Source organism: Hyperolius riggenbachi, chromosome 3 (genome assembly GCF_040937935.1).
Source record: "Hyperolius riggenbachi isolate aHypRig1 chromosome 3, aHypRig1.pri, whole genome shotgun sequence".
NCBI classification, from domain to species: Eukaryota; Metazoa; Chordata; class Amphibia; order Anura; family Hyperoliidae; genus Hyperolius; species Hyperolius riggenbachi.
Genome location: NC_090648.1, coordinates 256,476,653 through 256,492,390, shown reverse-complemented (window position 1 = coordinate 256,492,390; position 15,738 = coordinate 256,476,653). Strand labels below are relative to the sequence as shown.

Below are 15,738 nucleotides of genomic sequence, written 5' to 3'. Positions count from 1 at the left end.
AACTGAGAAATAATAAATTTTTACCATTTTTTTCTTATTAATCCTGTTAAAATGCATTTATAAAAAAATTCTTAGCAAAATGTACCACCCAAAGAAAGCCTAATTAGTGGCGGAAAAAACAAGATATAGATCAATAAATTGTGATAAGTAGTGATAAAGTTATTAGCAAATGATTGGGAGGTAAAAATTGCTCTGATGCATAAGGTAAAAAATCCCTGCGGGCTGAAATGGTTAAAAAAAAAGTTTATTTAATAGTGTGTTGCTGCAGACGCTTGACCAGAACTCAGATAGTGGAAGCAAATTTCATCCTGATCTGCAATGAACAAGTAGATTTGGTCATGTATGTCTCACATGCACATACGTCCAATTAAATAACCTTTTACTTTTGTTTGGATTGATGAAGCCTTAGTATATGCTGTAGTTTTTGTGTTGGGCTGAACCTCCTTGTGACTAGCAATTAAAGTGGATGTATTACACAGTCTAGTTGTGCATCTCGTAAATTTACATGTTTCTCTCGCTGTCTCCATGATCCATTGGCTTGTTTTTCTCATCATTTTGCTATTAGTGCGTGATAAATGACAGTGCATCTGCTGAGCCACTCCGCCTAATTTCACACGTAATTTGTGAATTAGCTAAGGAAAGGAAAATCTTACTCACTTGGGCTCACGTTACACACAGCCATCGCCCCTTCACATAAACATAAGAATATGAAACCTTAATGAATTAAGCTTAATTCCCAGAATGGACCTGTAGATCAATGCATTGCAATCCTTCAGTTGTCACTATCAAGCCAGGCCACTGTTTTTCTCATTTTACAGGATAGTTAATGTTGCTTTAATTATTAAAATAATTTAAAAGTAGCACTTTTAAGCCAGTCATATAAAACTACATAACCTGCTCTCAGCTTACTTCTGCAGTCCCTTGTGCTTCCTGTCCTCATGTCTAGGGTATATTAGAGATGATATCCAGGCTAAGTATGGGATAAAGTGAAATCCAAGAAATTACTCTATGCAAGACTATGCAGCAGATTCCTGCAGTCCTGCACTTTTGTATTGAGATCTCTTATTGGTGCTTTTAAATGAACACTGCATGTAGACAGCAATCCTTTTAATAAAAATGTGTAATTTGCAAAAGACAACAAACAAACAGCATTCCTCTAATGTCACTAAATATTCCCGTAAGCACTGCTGAAACCAGCCTAATACAGTTATTTCTCTTGTGAAAGATGAAAGTAATTAAAACTGTGCATGTCAGGAGCAAACATTACAATACATTGACTAACCAACCCCACAAGATATATATATAAATGATGACTGTTTTCCAGATGAACTGTTTTACCCTTTCCTACCATTTCATGTCTGTGTAAAGAAGGCATTTTCCTGAACTATATAAATCATTCAAAAATGTCAGTGCTGTATAATTAAATAATGATAATTACATGTGGAGAGTTGGTGAGTTCATGCAAACCAAAAATAGTGATATATAGGAAAAACATGTTCATGTTTTATGATTCAACCCACTCAAATCTCCCTCTTATAGGTTAGTTAGTGGCGTAGCTAAGGAGCTGTGAGCCCTGATGCAAGTTTTACATTGGGGCCCCCCAAGCACTCTATACATAACAATTGATACAGTGCACCAAAACCTGCCAATGGCGACTACAGTGTCTGAGGGATGGGGAACAGTTTATTAATAATTACCACTATTCAAAGTATCTATAGAAGTGATTATTATGAGCACAGGACCAATAGAAAGCTAATACTGAAGTTGAGGGAGGGCCCCTCTGACCCAAGGGCCCCAATGCAGTCACACAACTTCTGCACCCCCTATTGCTACGTCCCTGAGGTTAGTGTTAGTTGAGTATATCCGATCATCCTCAAATACACTGAAGGTGAGATTTAGATACAGTGGCTGCTGTTCTACATCAGAAAACAGCAAGGTGCTGCAAACACCCATTAATCATTATTCGGGAAAGAGGAATGAGGAAGCACTCAGAGGGTAAAGTTATAACACACATACACCTGTTACTTCCGGACAGCACATAGTTAAAGCAAACCCTAGGTGGACGGAAACAAAAAAAACTTAGATACTTACCTATGAAAAGGGAAGCCTCTGGAACCTCCGGCTGGTTCCCACGTCCTCCTCAAGACCACCACTGTTGCCCAGGACCCTCCCCCCAAGTTACCACATCTTGGAGTGGGAATAGTATTTAGAATGGGTAGGAATTTGGCTACAGCAGGGTGCACAGGCTTTCAGGTTCACCCTGTGCCCAAATTTGCCCATGCCTTTATTTGAAAACACACCTAAAGGCTCCCGCTGTTCTTGCTTGCACATGCTGCTGAGTTCCCTGCGCTGATTAAGAGCCAATTCCTGTGAAGACTGTGAGGCAATTACAGTGATCACATAGCGAGAACAAAGTCAAGGGAAAAAACAAAACAAAACCAGGCTCTGGTCCTCAAGAAGCCAGAGCACCATGTTACTATGGAAGTGACCTGAACACAATCTTTGCTAAATATGTGAAACCACTTTCAGGAATTAAATTGAGGCAAACTGGCATAAAATAATGCAACTACCATAAAACTGTATACTAAGCTCCAAATGTATTATGTGTTTATGGACAATTATCACAGAGATTAAACACACTTCTTCTCGGTTTCATTTTCAGAAAACAAATCCATTCAGTAATTGAATCACTGTGCTTTCTAACTGACGAAGTTTGTTTGAAGTTTGACCTAAAAGAATTCAAAACTCATAAGAGTGGAATCCACATGCAACACAGTGAGCATGTAAGCAGGAAAACAGGAAGTCTGGTTCTGATTCCACATCGAAGGCACTGCAAGAAAATTGGAATAACATGTCTGAAGAGAATGGTCCGGTGCCAAACAATGTGCACTCTCACTGTCAATTCATATAGTGAACATCAGGGAAATAAGTGATATGTCATTAAGGCATCATCAAGTGTAACTCTAGGCAAATAAGAATATATCTAGTAGCGCCAGACTGATAGAGATACCTGAACAAATTACCATATATACTCACATATACACCAACACACAGATACGCATGCAAGGTATTCTCTCTCTGTGTAATATAACTTGCATCTGTCAGGTTAATCTTTTCTCTTATTGCACGGCTTGTCATGTGACTGTAGAACACCAGTAACTGTTCAACAACATTGAAATGTCACTTTCTCAGTGTTCCCCAACCTTTTCCTCAAGGCCCACCAACAGTACATGTTTTGCAGAAAACCACAAACATTCACAGGGTGTGGTACACCCTGACGAAGAACCAGTGGGCAGCTCGAAACGCGTAGTTGGGTGGAGCTTCAACCAGCCAAGTGTTCAACAGCATTCACATTAGCTGTGCTGCTGAATCGATTGCCTCAATTCCGGGTGGTAATTCCCTGCGGTGTCTGCATCTACTGACGAACTGCTACAGGACAGACATGAGACAGGATCCCGTTGAAAGACTGAGCGATCAGTGTGATAAATTGGGTGAGATCAACCCCTTTTACATGGCACAACATTGGAGTCTGAGAGACATCTCATGCTGTGATTAGCTGGAATCTTATTGCTGCTTGGATCCCATACAAGTACTGTTTGTTGCCTTAAAAGTTGAACTTAAGGGGGCCCCCAACTTACCTTATAGCACGATACAGAGGACTTTAGCGTATGAATTCGCAGACGCATGAAATTGTGTGGTGTATTATTTGGCCAGAGAGTACTGCATAATATTCTTGCATATATATCGCTGAACACAATAGGTTGGCTTATAAAGCCTACTCCTGCTTGTTGTTTTTAATTGTATGTACATTTGGTAATGGATAATTTTGATATAAATTGTTGTGTAATTTCTATAATGGAAGAATTCCATCACCTATATATTTAATAAAAACAAAAGTTTGCTTTCTTAAAACAGAAAGAATTTGCGATAATTCAGGTTGGAGTGAGCTTGAGATGTCTCCCAGAGCAACACTGCTGAATATATGCAAATTAACCATTGTACCCTTAGAAGCTAAACACACCTCCAGAACCGCTGGAATGCAATGATGTGTCAGCTTGTTAATTTGTACAGAGCCATAATAATCCAACATGCATACAGACTGTTTTGGATTGTTTGATCCTCATCAGTGCATGGCATGGATTAATTTGGCTCTATGCAGTAGGTCTTGTAACACCGAGAGGTACAGACTAACCAGCAAGCTCATGGTGACCCAGAACTCATTGGAGTGTGTAAGGGACTACAATGGTCCTAAAAGCCCCCTTACTAAGATGTTAAGAAAAACAAAAGTTTAGTGATCTGATCTGCATGACAGGATTAGGAGAGCAATTCATTTGGTATTTACAGGATGAATATAATAAATCTGTAAAGCATATTTTCATTAACTTTTAACAAATTGGCTGATCTGTAACTATTTTATGTTTTATTTCTGGCTTTACATTTCTTTTTTGAATCTGATTGAGACCTTGCTCCATTTTATTGGGTGACAAGCCGCGTTAAGATATGCGTTTATCATTGCCTGAATATGTGGTTCCTACTGGCCACCATATGTCCCCACCATGGTGGTTTCTCGGGTCTAGTTGCATGTGTTTGGAGTAAAACTCACATGCCACTTACTAATTTAGACCACATTTTCATTGATGAAGCCGTCTGCAGGTATTTTTTTTTTTTTTTTACATTTATTTTTGTAACCTCCAGACATATGATAAGCTGCGACAAAAATTTAAAAAAACAACTAACAGTGGCTTAGTAAGAAAACCTCTGGATTATTCATTTAGCGTAAACGTACACAGTGTCCCGTCAGTTTATGACTTTCAAAACGTAGTTCCTAAAATAAATAACAGGTGATATTGTAGAAACCAGAAGGATGGAATTGCTGGGGATTTCCAGGAGGATGCTGAGTGAGCAGGAGCAATAACAGACAGGATTTATGGCTTGGGTCTGACGTTCCAGTGTAACAAGCTCAAGAAACTTTCAAATCAATCCTGTGTCTATTATTTTTAGTTTTACTGTATAGAAATAAACTCGGCTACAAGCAAATGTACACAGAGCCCACGCTACATTTCACTCTAAAAAAAACTAACAGTAAGGCAATGTTTGAACACCGTTAAAACAGATGTTCACAGAATGATCTACTACCCACCATATGCCATGGATCACTGGCTGCAGGCACCCAAGCTAAACACCACATCTAATATAACACCATTTCCAAATACTTCCAATACACTTTTGATGTAAAATGAGAACTGGAACAGTACAGCTTTCAGTGAGGGTAGGCTAAAATTTGCATACTTATAAGCCGCCATTCAGCTGGGTGCAGGGAGAGCCGAATGATGGCTCACCCTACTGCCACTCAAATCCCTGGTGGCGCAAAACACTATTCCTCCTCAGAGTCATCGCAACTTCGAGGGAGAGGTCATTCAGATCCCTGGAGCCCTGAATTACCTTCTTTTGCTTAAACCACCACATTCTGTGTTATGTTGTCAAACCTTAAATACTGCTTCTAAATATAGCAGGGACAGATAGAAGGCCAGAGAAATGACCCTCTTATACAGAGATCTTGCCTATATGCGTTTACACAGCACAGTTATGAAGTTGATGGGTTTCCAGCTTCTCTGACTTATCCAGGAGCAACTCTACCAGCCTGAAAGATGCTGGAGAGGAGGGAGTCATATCTTCATCTTCTAACTGTGAACTATGACAGTACACACATACAGCTCTGCAAGTCATACAGCTGGAAGGGAAGGTGACACCTCTATCTCGCGGTCTACATCCATGTAATATAGAGGTGTCACCCACTTGCATACCTTCCCATGCAAAATGCTTTAAAACCCATCAATTAAAAAGGCTAAAAAGGAAAAAAAAGAGAAAAAAAAGCATCTCCTGCAATATACCTATAGGCATTTCAACAATGCTTCTAAAAATCTTTCTTTATCATCTTTGTTTGAAAATGTCACTGCCTTGCATTCATCTTTGTAGGGAACCTGAAGTGGGAGGCATATGGAGGCTGCCATATTTATTTCCTTTTATAAAATACCAGTTACCTGGCAGTTCTACTATTCATTCTGGCATCAGGAATGTCTGGATCACACACCTGAAACAAGCATGCAGCTAATCTTGTTAGCTTTTTTTTTTGTACATGCTTATTCAGGACCTCCATCCTGAAAAACAAAATCCTGCAGCACTGCTGAAATGAAAAGTTATATTTACCTGCGGTGTCTTGTCCCACGAAGTCGTCCCGAAGACCCTGCATCACTCCACTTGTGCAGCTTGGCCCCGCCTCCCCCTCTCCTCTGAGAAAAAATCCAAGCTATTTACTGCATTAAATTGCCGGGCGTTCTTTCTCAGAGGAGAGAGTGGAGGCGGGGCCAAGCAGTGGAAGTGGAGTGATGCAGGGTCTTCAGGGTGGCTTCATGGGACAAGACACCGCAGGTAAATATAACTTTTCATGTCAGCAGCGCTGCAGGAATTTGTTTTTCAGGATGGAGATCCTCTTTAAGTACAGGTCAGCCAGGCAATGTGCATTGTTTAAAAGGAAATAAATAGGTCAGTCTTCATATCCCTCTCACTACAGGTACTTTTTAAACACATCCAGTGGGGCAACGTGAATGAAATCTCAGATCATCGTTTAAAAAAAATAATAATCTTCCTGATTGAACTACATAAAGCTGTGATAATTGCAAATGCTTACCCTGCAGCATAACCTACACAGAGCACTGTGTGATTCTAAACAAGGGAGCTGGGAAAAAAGGGCGCATGCCGCTAGTGGACAAAAAGGGCGCCGCCATTCACTCCCATAATAAATAGCGTTTAATGGGCGCCGGGTAGGAAAAAAGGGCGCCGGAGCTAAATAAAGTTTATAAACGGCGCCAGGAGCTAAATAAAGTTTACAAACGGCGCCCGGAGCTGTTTAATGATTTATAACTGAACTTGTGGTGATTTACGTTTATAAAATGCACCCGTGCCGAATAACGTTTATGAAAATACTAAACATATTTATCTTATTTAAATAATTAAAACATTATTTAAAGTTTTATCCCTTACTGTTTGTAAAACATTATTATTCACAAAATAAAGCGATCAGTACGTAACGTAAATTGCAAAATATTTTTTTAATCCACAATTAGTAAAACATAATTATCCACATAATAAAGGGGGGTCTTAGGTTTAGGCACCAACAGGGGGGTCTTAGGTTTAGGCACCAACAGGGGGGTCTTAGGTTTAGGCATTAACAGGGGGGTCTTAGGTTTAGGCACCAACAGGGGGGTCTTAGGTTTAGGCATTAACAGGGGGGTCTTAGGTTTAGGCATTAACAGGGGGGTCTTAGGTTTAGGCACCAAGAGGGGGGTCTAGGGGTTAGGGGTAGGTACAGGGAGGGTTACTTAGGCACCAACAGGGGGGTCTTAGGTTTAGGCACCAACAGGGGGGTCTTAGGTTTAGGCACCAACAGGGGGGTCTTAGGTTTAGGCACCAACAGGGGGGTCTTAGGTTTAGGCACCAACAGGGGGGTCTTAGGTTTAGGCACCAACAGGGGGGTCTTAGGTTTAGGCACCAACAGGGGGGTCTTAGGTTTAGGCACCAACAGGGGGGTCTTAGGTTTAGGCACCAACAGGGGGGTCTAGGGGTTAGGGGTAGGTACAGGGAGGGTTACTTAGGCACCAACAGGGGGGGTCTTAGGTTTAGGCACCAACAGGGGGGTCTTAGGTTTAGGCACCAACAGGGGAGTCTAGGGGTTAGGGATAGGTACAGGTAGGGTTCTGTGTAAGAGTAGGCTTAGGTATAGTTTTAGTAAAATTTTAGTAATAATTACTAATGTATTACAACACTTATTACGAACGTAGTTATATTTATATCATCTTTATAAACAATATTTTCAGATTTTATTATAAGAACAAACCATAAATGACTGTTATTCACAATAATATACAATTATAACAATTAAACATATATTATTGGTTTTTTTATAAACGTAATTATAAGTTTAACTTTTGAAACAGGGAAGATTAACGTTTTCACAATTTCCGATTTCATAAACATTATTTAATGATTTATAATTTTGTTAAACATTATTTGTAAACGAAATATAGCACACTACATTTATAAACCCTATTAATGATTAATTATTATTTAGAGTTTACACCCCGCGCCCTTTTTGTCCAGGCGCCCTTTTTGTACGTACGCCTAAACAAGTAGTGTTTGCAAGTTTTTCTGCAAGAATGAACATAAAAGACGTATGGTAGTTTATCTTGCTTCCATCCTTGAGAAAATATTTTATCTCCATGGGGAGACATCCTGAGCCAACTTCATAAATAAGAACACCAGAGGAGGGAAAATATTTTAACTCCTACAAAAACATTACCTGAAGTAACTGTTTCTCTGTAAAGAAAAACTTCACATGTAAAGCAGGCAGCGTAATATGCGCCAATGAGCTTATACATTAATATTTATAAGGACAAAGAAGCAGTTTCTAGGCATGATTTTTGCTTAGGAGTTAAACACCATCTGTTTAGGTAGAATAAGATACAGAGGTTATTTCTAAAATGATGTTTACGAGCTAGGATTGCAGCACAAACAGGTTGATTTGCTAAGGCATGCAGTAATGCCTTCACTACTGGAGATATCTGGGAGTCACATCCTCTCTTCCATTCTCCTTTCCTGGCTGCAGATGCCTCATTCTGAGTCATAGAGCAAGCATTCTCCTCAGTAACTTACTGTGGGATCCTTGCCAGCCATCTTGCACTCTTCAACTTTGTGTGGTGTAGCCGGCCAGAAAACCTGGTTGCAAATGAAATAAAAAGATATTAAGGAATAATACAAAACAACAACTTAGGCGTATTACTGAACTTTTACTATAGCTGGTGTTACATTATTCATACAGCTGACTGAATATGCAAAAAAATCCTCAATGCACAATTCACTGTATGCTTTATATTGATGTAGAAGACACCTCCAAATGCAGTAAATTGTGACTGGAATGAAATTTAATATGCTCTGTGTGAATATGAACTTTAGTGTTAACAGAAGTCTAATAACTTCAAGAACGGACACGTAGAGATGGGAATATTAAAGTCTTCAGACATTAACGATTCCCACCATGGAAATGCAAAGCTTTCCTGTGATCTGTAGAGATAAGCATAACTGCACTTTATAAATATAGTCAGGGACAGTTTAAGGTCAAATGGAACCCTGGGCAAAAATGAATAAGGGGCCCCAAACATTTCCATACTGTACTTACTATACTGACAGGGTGGGCCCTGGGAAGTTGCCTAGTGGACTCTATGGAAGGTGCTGAATGTGACCCCCCCCCAACAACTAAAAGTTGGCAATTTTGCGACTTGTAAACACTGACATCAGGCAATATGCGGCTGTCAGACAGAGCACATGTGGGAGCATCATGTGATTCATACTCCTTCCTGCCTCCACTCCTCCCCCTCAGTGACACACATACAATGATGATTAGTGAGGGCTGGCAGGAACACACTCCCATGCTCTCACATAAACACTTGCACAACCTCTCTTGTGCCAAAGCAGCAAGTTCTGAGCGGGAGAGCAAGAATCATTACAAAGAATAGCATATAGATGCCCGAAAGCGCTGTTCCCCTTGTAACTTTGGCTGCAGTAGTGTCCATATCACACACCTGAAAACAAGAACGTGGTTAATCCAGTCAGGCTTCAGTCAAATGTCTGATCTGCAGGCTTTTTCAGGGTGTTTGGATAAAAGTATTGGAGGCACAGGATTGCCGGTATTTGCATTGTTTACAAGGAAGTACAAATATCAGTCTCCATATCCCTTTTCAGTTTAGGTGTGCTTTAACAAGGCATTTCAAACCTATACACAATCATTTCTCTCTAGGTCCACATTATTTTCAGGACCAGAGCAATTTTCACCTCTGATTCGCTTCTCATTAAAGAGGAGCTGTCAGCCATACAATCTCAGAAAAAAAACACATATACAGTATAAGTAGATAAATATTTGCTCTACTTACACAACATATGTATTGCACTGTCCACATTTTGATTTTTGTGATTTTTGTACAGTAAAGAAAAAGAGAAATTCCTTATTAGCATTTCCCATTTTAACTGTGGCTATTTTGAAGCCAATCCTGATGTAATTTCCTCCCTTACTCTCCCCTGCCTGATTGTGTATGCATTGCCTCAGTATGCATAGACAGTGCATTGTCTCAGCATGAGAAATATTGGCCAATCAGAAAAGAACAGAGGTGTCGGAGGAGAAAACAGGAGGGAAAGAGGCTTCAGCCAATCAAGCTGCATTACTTAAGAAAGAGGAAAAGTAGAGAAGCAAAAAAGGACAACCCAGCATGCCCAGCAACTTCCTTTCTGTGTACCAAATAAGTCAGGTAAACTGGGGAATGATCATTTATCAACAAGAAAAGTAATAGTGATTTTAACTTTTGGATAGCCTGGTTAGCATCCTTATTACTTGTTTAGCAGATAAAAATAAAACATTGATTTTATGCCCGACCGTTACACTTCAACTTGCCTGGAATAATATCTACACCCCTGGAGTGCTGAAATAAAATGTATGTGTATTTATTTTCATGGCATATTACAAGAAAGGTAAAATATATTCAAAATTAACTGCAGCAACTAATATTACGCAGGGAATATTTGTATGTACTGCACCATGGAGATTTTTCTATGACTAAAATAAGTGATTCGTCAGCAGACACGTGCAGAGCTAGAGCAACTGTACTGTACAAACAAACCATCTGACTGATTGTTATATGTCAGTGAATGAGGGATTTGTAAAGCTTTTAGCAAATACTGTAATCTTATTTGCAGACACAATCTGTCAATGCTCTCCCTTTACTTATAACCTACATAATAGTGTGCAGCATTATTCCCATGACAAAGAATCATGCAATCATCATATTTAATGCAAAAGTAGAAGTAAAAAGAAAAACTTGCATATGTGCGCGGTTCTCTTCGTGCAGCTGCCCAGAATGTGCCTGCAACAATCTGCGGGGTTTAATCTCCCGCAGATTACTTGCTGTGCTTTTGTCAGATATTAGCAATAAGGCAGATGGGCAGCAAACAGGAATATAGCATACGATAAAGGTAGGCAGCAGTTGGTCCAGCACTTGGTTCTTCCAACACTCCCGTCATACATCAATTTTACCATATATTGACGTTTTAATGAAATGTGATTAAAACTTTTTTTTTTTCATGAATCACAGGTTTCTTTCTAACTTTATTTCTGTTCTGTTCACATTATCAGATTTATTTAGTTATTTTTTTAACTACTGTATTTGTGAATGATGTCCTTTAAAAAAACGGCAAGAGAATCGCATAGCACCACATTTGGTATGTGACTATCTTGAGTTCCTTTTGACTTTAACAAAAATACAAATCCAGGAAAATGAAAAAAGGCAATGCTTTGCATTTGGGGTAAAATTGAATTGCATCACTTTAAAGGACAACTAAAGTGAGAGCTATATGGAGGCTGCCATATATATTTTCTTTTAAGCAATACCAGTTACCTAGTATCCTGCTGATCCTCTGCCTCTAATACTTTTAGCCATAGACCCTGAACAAGCATGCAGCAGATCAGGTGTTTCTGACATTATTGTTAGATCTGGCAACATTATCTGTATGCTTGTTTCTGGTGTGATTCAGACACTGCTACAGCCAAATATATCAGCAGGGCTGCCAGGCAACCGGTATTGTTTAAATGGAAATAAATATGGCAGCCTCCGAATCCCTCTCACTTCAGTTGTCCTTTAAATGGAGCACTGCGATTTCAAAGATAATCCCTGTGCCCATATGTGGATCACAAAACAAAACAAAACAGCGTGTACAGGAAAAAAAAACAATTGAAAGTGGGTACCAGGCTCAATGCCTGGTACACACAATGAGATTTCTGGTGAATTTACTGCCAGATCGATGATTTCCTTCATGTCCGATCTTATTTCCTATCGATTTTCCATTCACTTCTATAGAAAATCAATCGGGAATCAGATTGAACACGTTAGAAATAATGTGGCAGCAAATCTGCCAGAAAATATTATGGTGGCATTAGGCTTATTAGGCTCATAAGCCTAATGCCACCATAATATTTTCTGGCAGATTTGCTGCCACATTATTTCTAACCAATCATAAGCCTAATGCCACCATAATATTTTCTGGCAGATTTGCTGCCACATTATTTCACTAACCAATTTTACCACCGCCATGTAGTATGAAGGTTTACCTACACAATCTGCTAATAGTATTCAGTATCTGTTGACCAAATTAAAGGGGGCATGAAGTGAGAGGAATAGGGAGCAAGGCTGTCCTCTTCATTTTCCAAAAAACAATGTCTGTTGCCTGACATCTGTGCTTATTGCCCTGCCTCTAATACTTTAGAGTACCCCAGAAGAGACATATGGGGGCTACCATATTTATTTCCTTTTAGGCAGAAGTCACATTTAGAAAAATCTCATCCATTTTCCAGTGCCGTGAAAACACCCATGCTTTACAATGCACAATCGCAGTGCAATGGGAGCAATGTTAATTTTCCCACTGTGGGAATACCGGCAGTGCTGTTTATTACACAAATCGTGTAATTTCCTGTTGTCGACAGTTAGCTACTCTCAGCTGGCTGTCGGGAAACACTGCAGATTTGGCTCTGGAAAAAAAGAAACATTTTCTGCAGACTCAAATGTAACCCCTGCCACAAACAATTAAGGTTGCCTGGCATCCTGCTGATGGTCTTGGCTTCAGTAGTGTCTGAATAACGCACCTGAAACAAGCATGCAGCTAATCCAGTAAGAATTCAGTCAGAGCACCTGATCTGCATGCTTGTTCATGGTCTGAGGCAAAAGGATTAGCGGCAGGAGATCAGCCAGAAAAACTGCATTGTTTTAAAGGAAATAAATAGGCAAGTCAGACTCTATATCCCTCTCACTGCAAGTGTGCTTTAAGTCCCTGGCCCTGAATAAGCATGCGGATCAGAGGTTTTGACTCTGGACTGACTCCACTGGCTGCAGGCTTGTTACAGGTGTGTGACTTCAAAACAACAAAAGCCAAATGCTCAGCATGACAGCCAGGCAACTGGCATTGTTTATAAGGGAATGAAGCCGCTGCAAAAAAACCTTTTTTACTGTTTACATTTTTAAGTTTGCTTTCAAAGTTTGCTTCAGGGATATTTTAAAGCAGTGAAAAGCATAAATGCCCATAAAGGTTTGCTATAGGTCTCCAGCTCACACCTACATAGTCTGTACCTCACAGGCAATGCTCATAGTTTTGACACGGCCTCTACGATATATATAAAGCTACCAGACAAAAGCTATAATATTTATATTTAGTTGTAGACTCTCACAGTCTGTGGTTTACGTATGACATTTTTGGACTATTACTATTTAACTTGTTTAGAGTTAAATGAAATAGAGACCCAGTGTAAAAGTACTGTCTGTGTTTGTACATAACAACTCCAGGAAGACACCTTCAGTATACAAGGCGACATTAATAAATGACTGAGTGACTACTTAAAGCAAGGACCTCCAAGGTGGTGTTCTCTGAAATACTGCCAGTGCCACGTGCTACATCTGAGAGACAGAGGGAGCTTAAAGTGAACCTTAAGTGAGAAAAAAAAATTGAGTTTTACTCACCTGGGGCTTACCTCAGCCCCCTGCAGCTGATCGGTGCCCACGACGAGTCGCTCTGATGCTCCGGGTCCCGCTGGCGGCCACTTCCGGTTTCGCCGTCAGGACCCGTCAGGCTGGGGAACGCGGCTGATACTACGCGTTCCCAGCCAAAATAGCACCCCTATGCGGCCATATGTCCGCATAGGCACCCGTATGCGGACATATGGCCGCATAGGGGTGCTATTTTGGCTGGGAACGCGTAGTATCAGCCGCGTTCCCCAGCCTGACGGGTCCTGACGGCGAAACCGGAAGTGGCCGCCAGCGGGACCCGGAGCATCAGAGCGACTCGTCGTGGGCACCGATCAGCTGCAGGGGGCTGAGGTAAGCCCCAGGTGAGTAAAACTCAATTTTTTTTTCTCACTTAAGGTTCCCTTTAAGGAGTTAAATAAGTGGCTGAGAAATTGGTGTAGGAAGGAAGGGTTTGGGTTCCTGGAGAACTGGGCAGACTTTGCAGTTGGCTACAGGTTCTACAGCAGGGATGGGCTGCACCTTAATGGGGAGGGTGCAGCTGCATTGGGGGAGAAGATGGCTAAACGGTTGGAGGAGATTTTAAACTAGGATCTGGGGGGGAGGCGGGAGGATAAAGTCTCAATATGTAGACAAGATAAGGTAAAAAGACAGTGGGAGCCTAACATTATGGGGGGTGGAGAGGGGGGTGGGGACAGTGTAAAGATTAAGGAGGTTGGTAAAACTTCAAGTAGCCCATTTCATGTAAACACAATTGGTAAATGTGGTGGTAAAAATATAAAGTGCATGGTAACCAATGCTCAGAGCCTTGCAAATAAAATAGACGAACTAGAGTTCATTCTGAATGACAAAGGCTATGACATTGTGGGAATAACACGAGACATGGATGGATGAAAGCTATGACTGGATAGCGAATTTAAAAGGATACAATGTGTTTAGGAGGGATAGAACAGGGAAAAAAGGTGGAGGGGTTTGTCTCTTTGTTAAGAATTCTTTTACAGCTGTCCTCAACGATGAGATGGAGGAAGATTGCGAAGATGTGGAGTCCGTTTGGGTAAATATTCATTGTGGGAATAAAAGTTGCCAAATTGCTTATTGGGGTATGCTACAGGCCACCTCATATTAATGAAGCTGCAGAACTGCGATTACTACAGCAAATTAAAAAAGCTGCAAGTAAAAATGAGGTCATAGTTATGGGCGACTTCAACTTTCCAGACATTGACTGGGGTATTGAGGCTACCCATTCTGGTAAAAGCAGCAGATTTCTGGCAGCACTACAGGACAATTACTTGACTCAAATGGTAATGGAACCAACTAAGGGGAATGAGTTACTGGATCTGATCATTTCTAATAGACCAGATAATGTATCAAATGTGCAGGTTCAAGAACATTTGGGAAATGGTGATCACAACATGATAACGTTTGATCTGGTGACTGATAGACCACGGGGCAGCGGGACCACTAAAACTATGAATTTTAGAAAAGCAAAGTTCAATCAAGTTAGGCAGGCACTAAGTTTGGTGAACTGGGATAATGTACTACAAGGGGAGGACACTGAAGGGAAATGGCAAGCTTTTAAACTTATTCTCAATCAATATTGTAGTATGTATATCCTATATGGAAACAAAATGTCTAGGAATAAAAAAAGGCCTCTATGGATGAATAGAAAGGTTAGGGATAAAATGAAGAGGAAAAAGAATGCCTATAAGGTCCCAAAACAGGAGGGGACCGAGGCTGCACTAAGCAATTATAAGGAGTGCAATAAAAATTGTAAAAAAGAAATTAGGCTGGCAAAGATCGAAGCTGAAAATCAAATCGCTAGGGATATCAAATCTAACCCAAAAAAGTTTTACAAGTAGATCAACTCTAAAAAAAGAAAGGTTGACTGTATAGGACTCCTAAAGGATAAGGGTGGGAACTCAATGGTGGATAACCAAGGTAAGGCAGAAATATTAAATGCTTTCTTTGCTTCTGTCTTCACAAAGGAAATAGCACTGTTGCAAATTACAGAGGCAGAAGAGTCTTAATCTTCTAACTGTAATATTAAATACTTAACGCAGGAAGAAGTGAAGGCAAGACTAAATAAATTAAAAATAGACATGGCACCTGGCCCGGATGGCATGCATCC

The 15,738-nt window shown here is 40.3% G+C and overlaps 1 protein-coding gene across 2 annotated transcripts in view; it reads right to left on the bottom strand.

Annotated features, from left to right (window-relative positions):
• The window catches only part of SEMA3C (semaphorin 3C), a 211,029-nt gene that overhangs the window by 72,437 nt on the left and 122,854 nt on the right, over positions 1-15,738 (bottom strand). For both annotated transcript variants that reach the window (XM_068276189.1, XM_068276190.1), the window contains one exon: positions 8,710-8,772. In XM_068276189.1, coding sequence (XP_068132290.1) covers positions 8,710-8,772 — 63 coding nt within the window. The remainder of the gene's footprint in view (positions 1-8,709; positions 8,773-15,738) is intronic.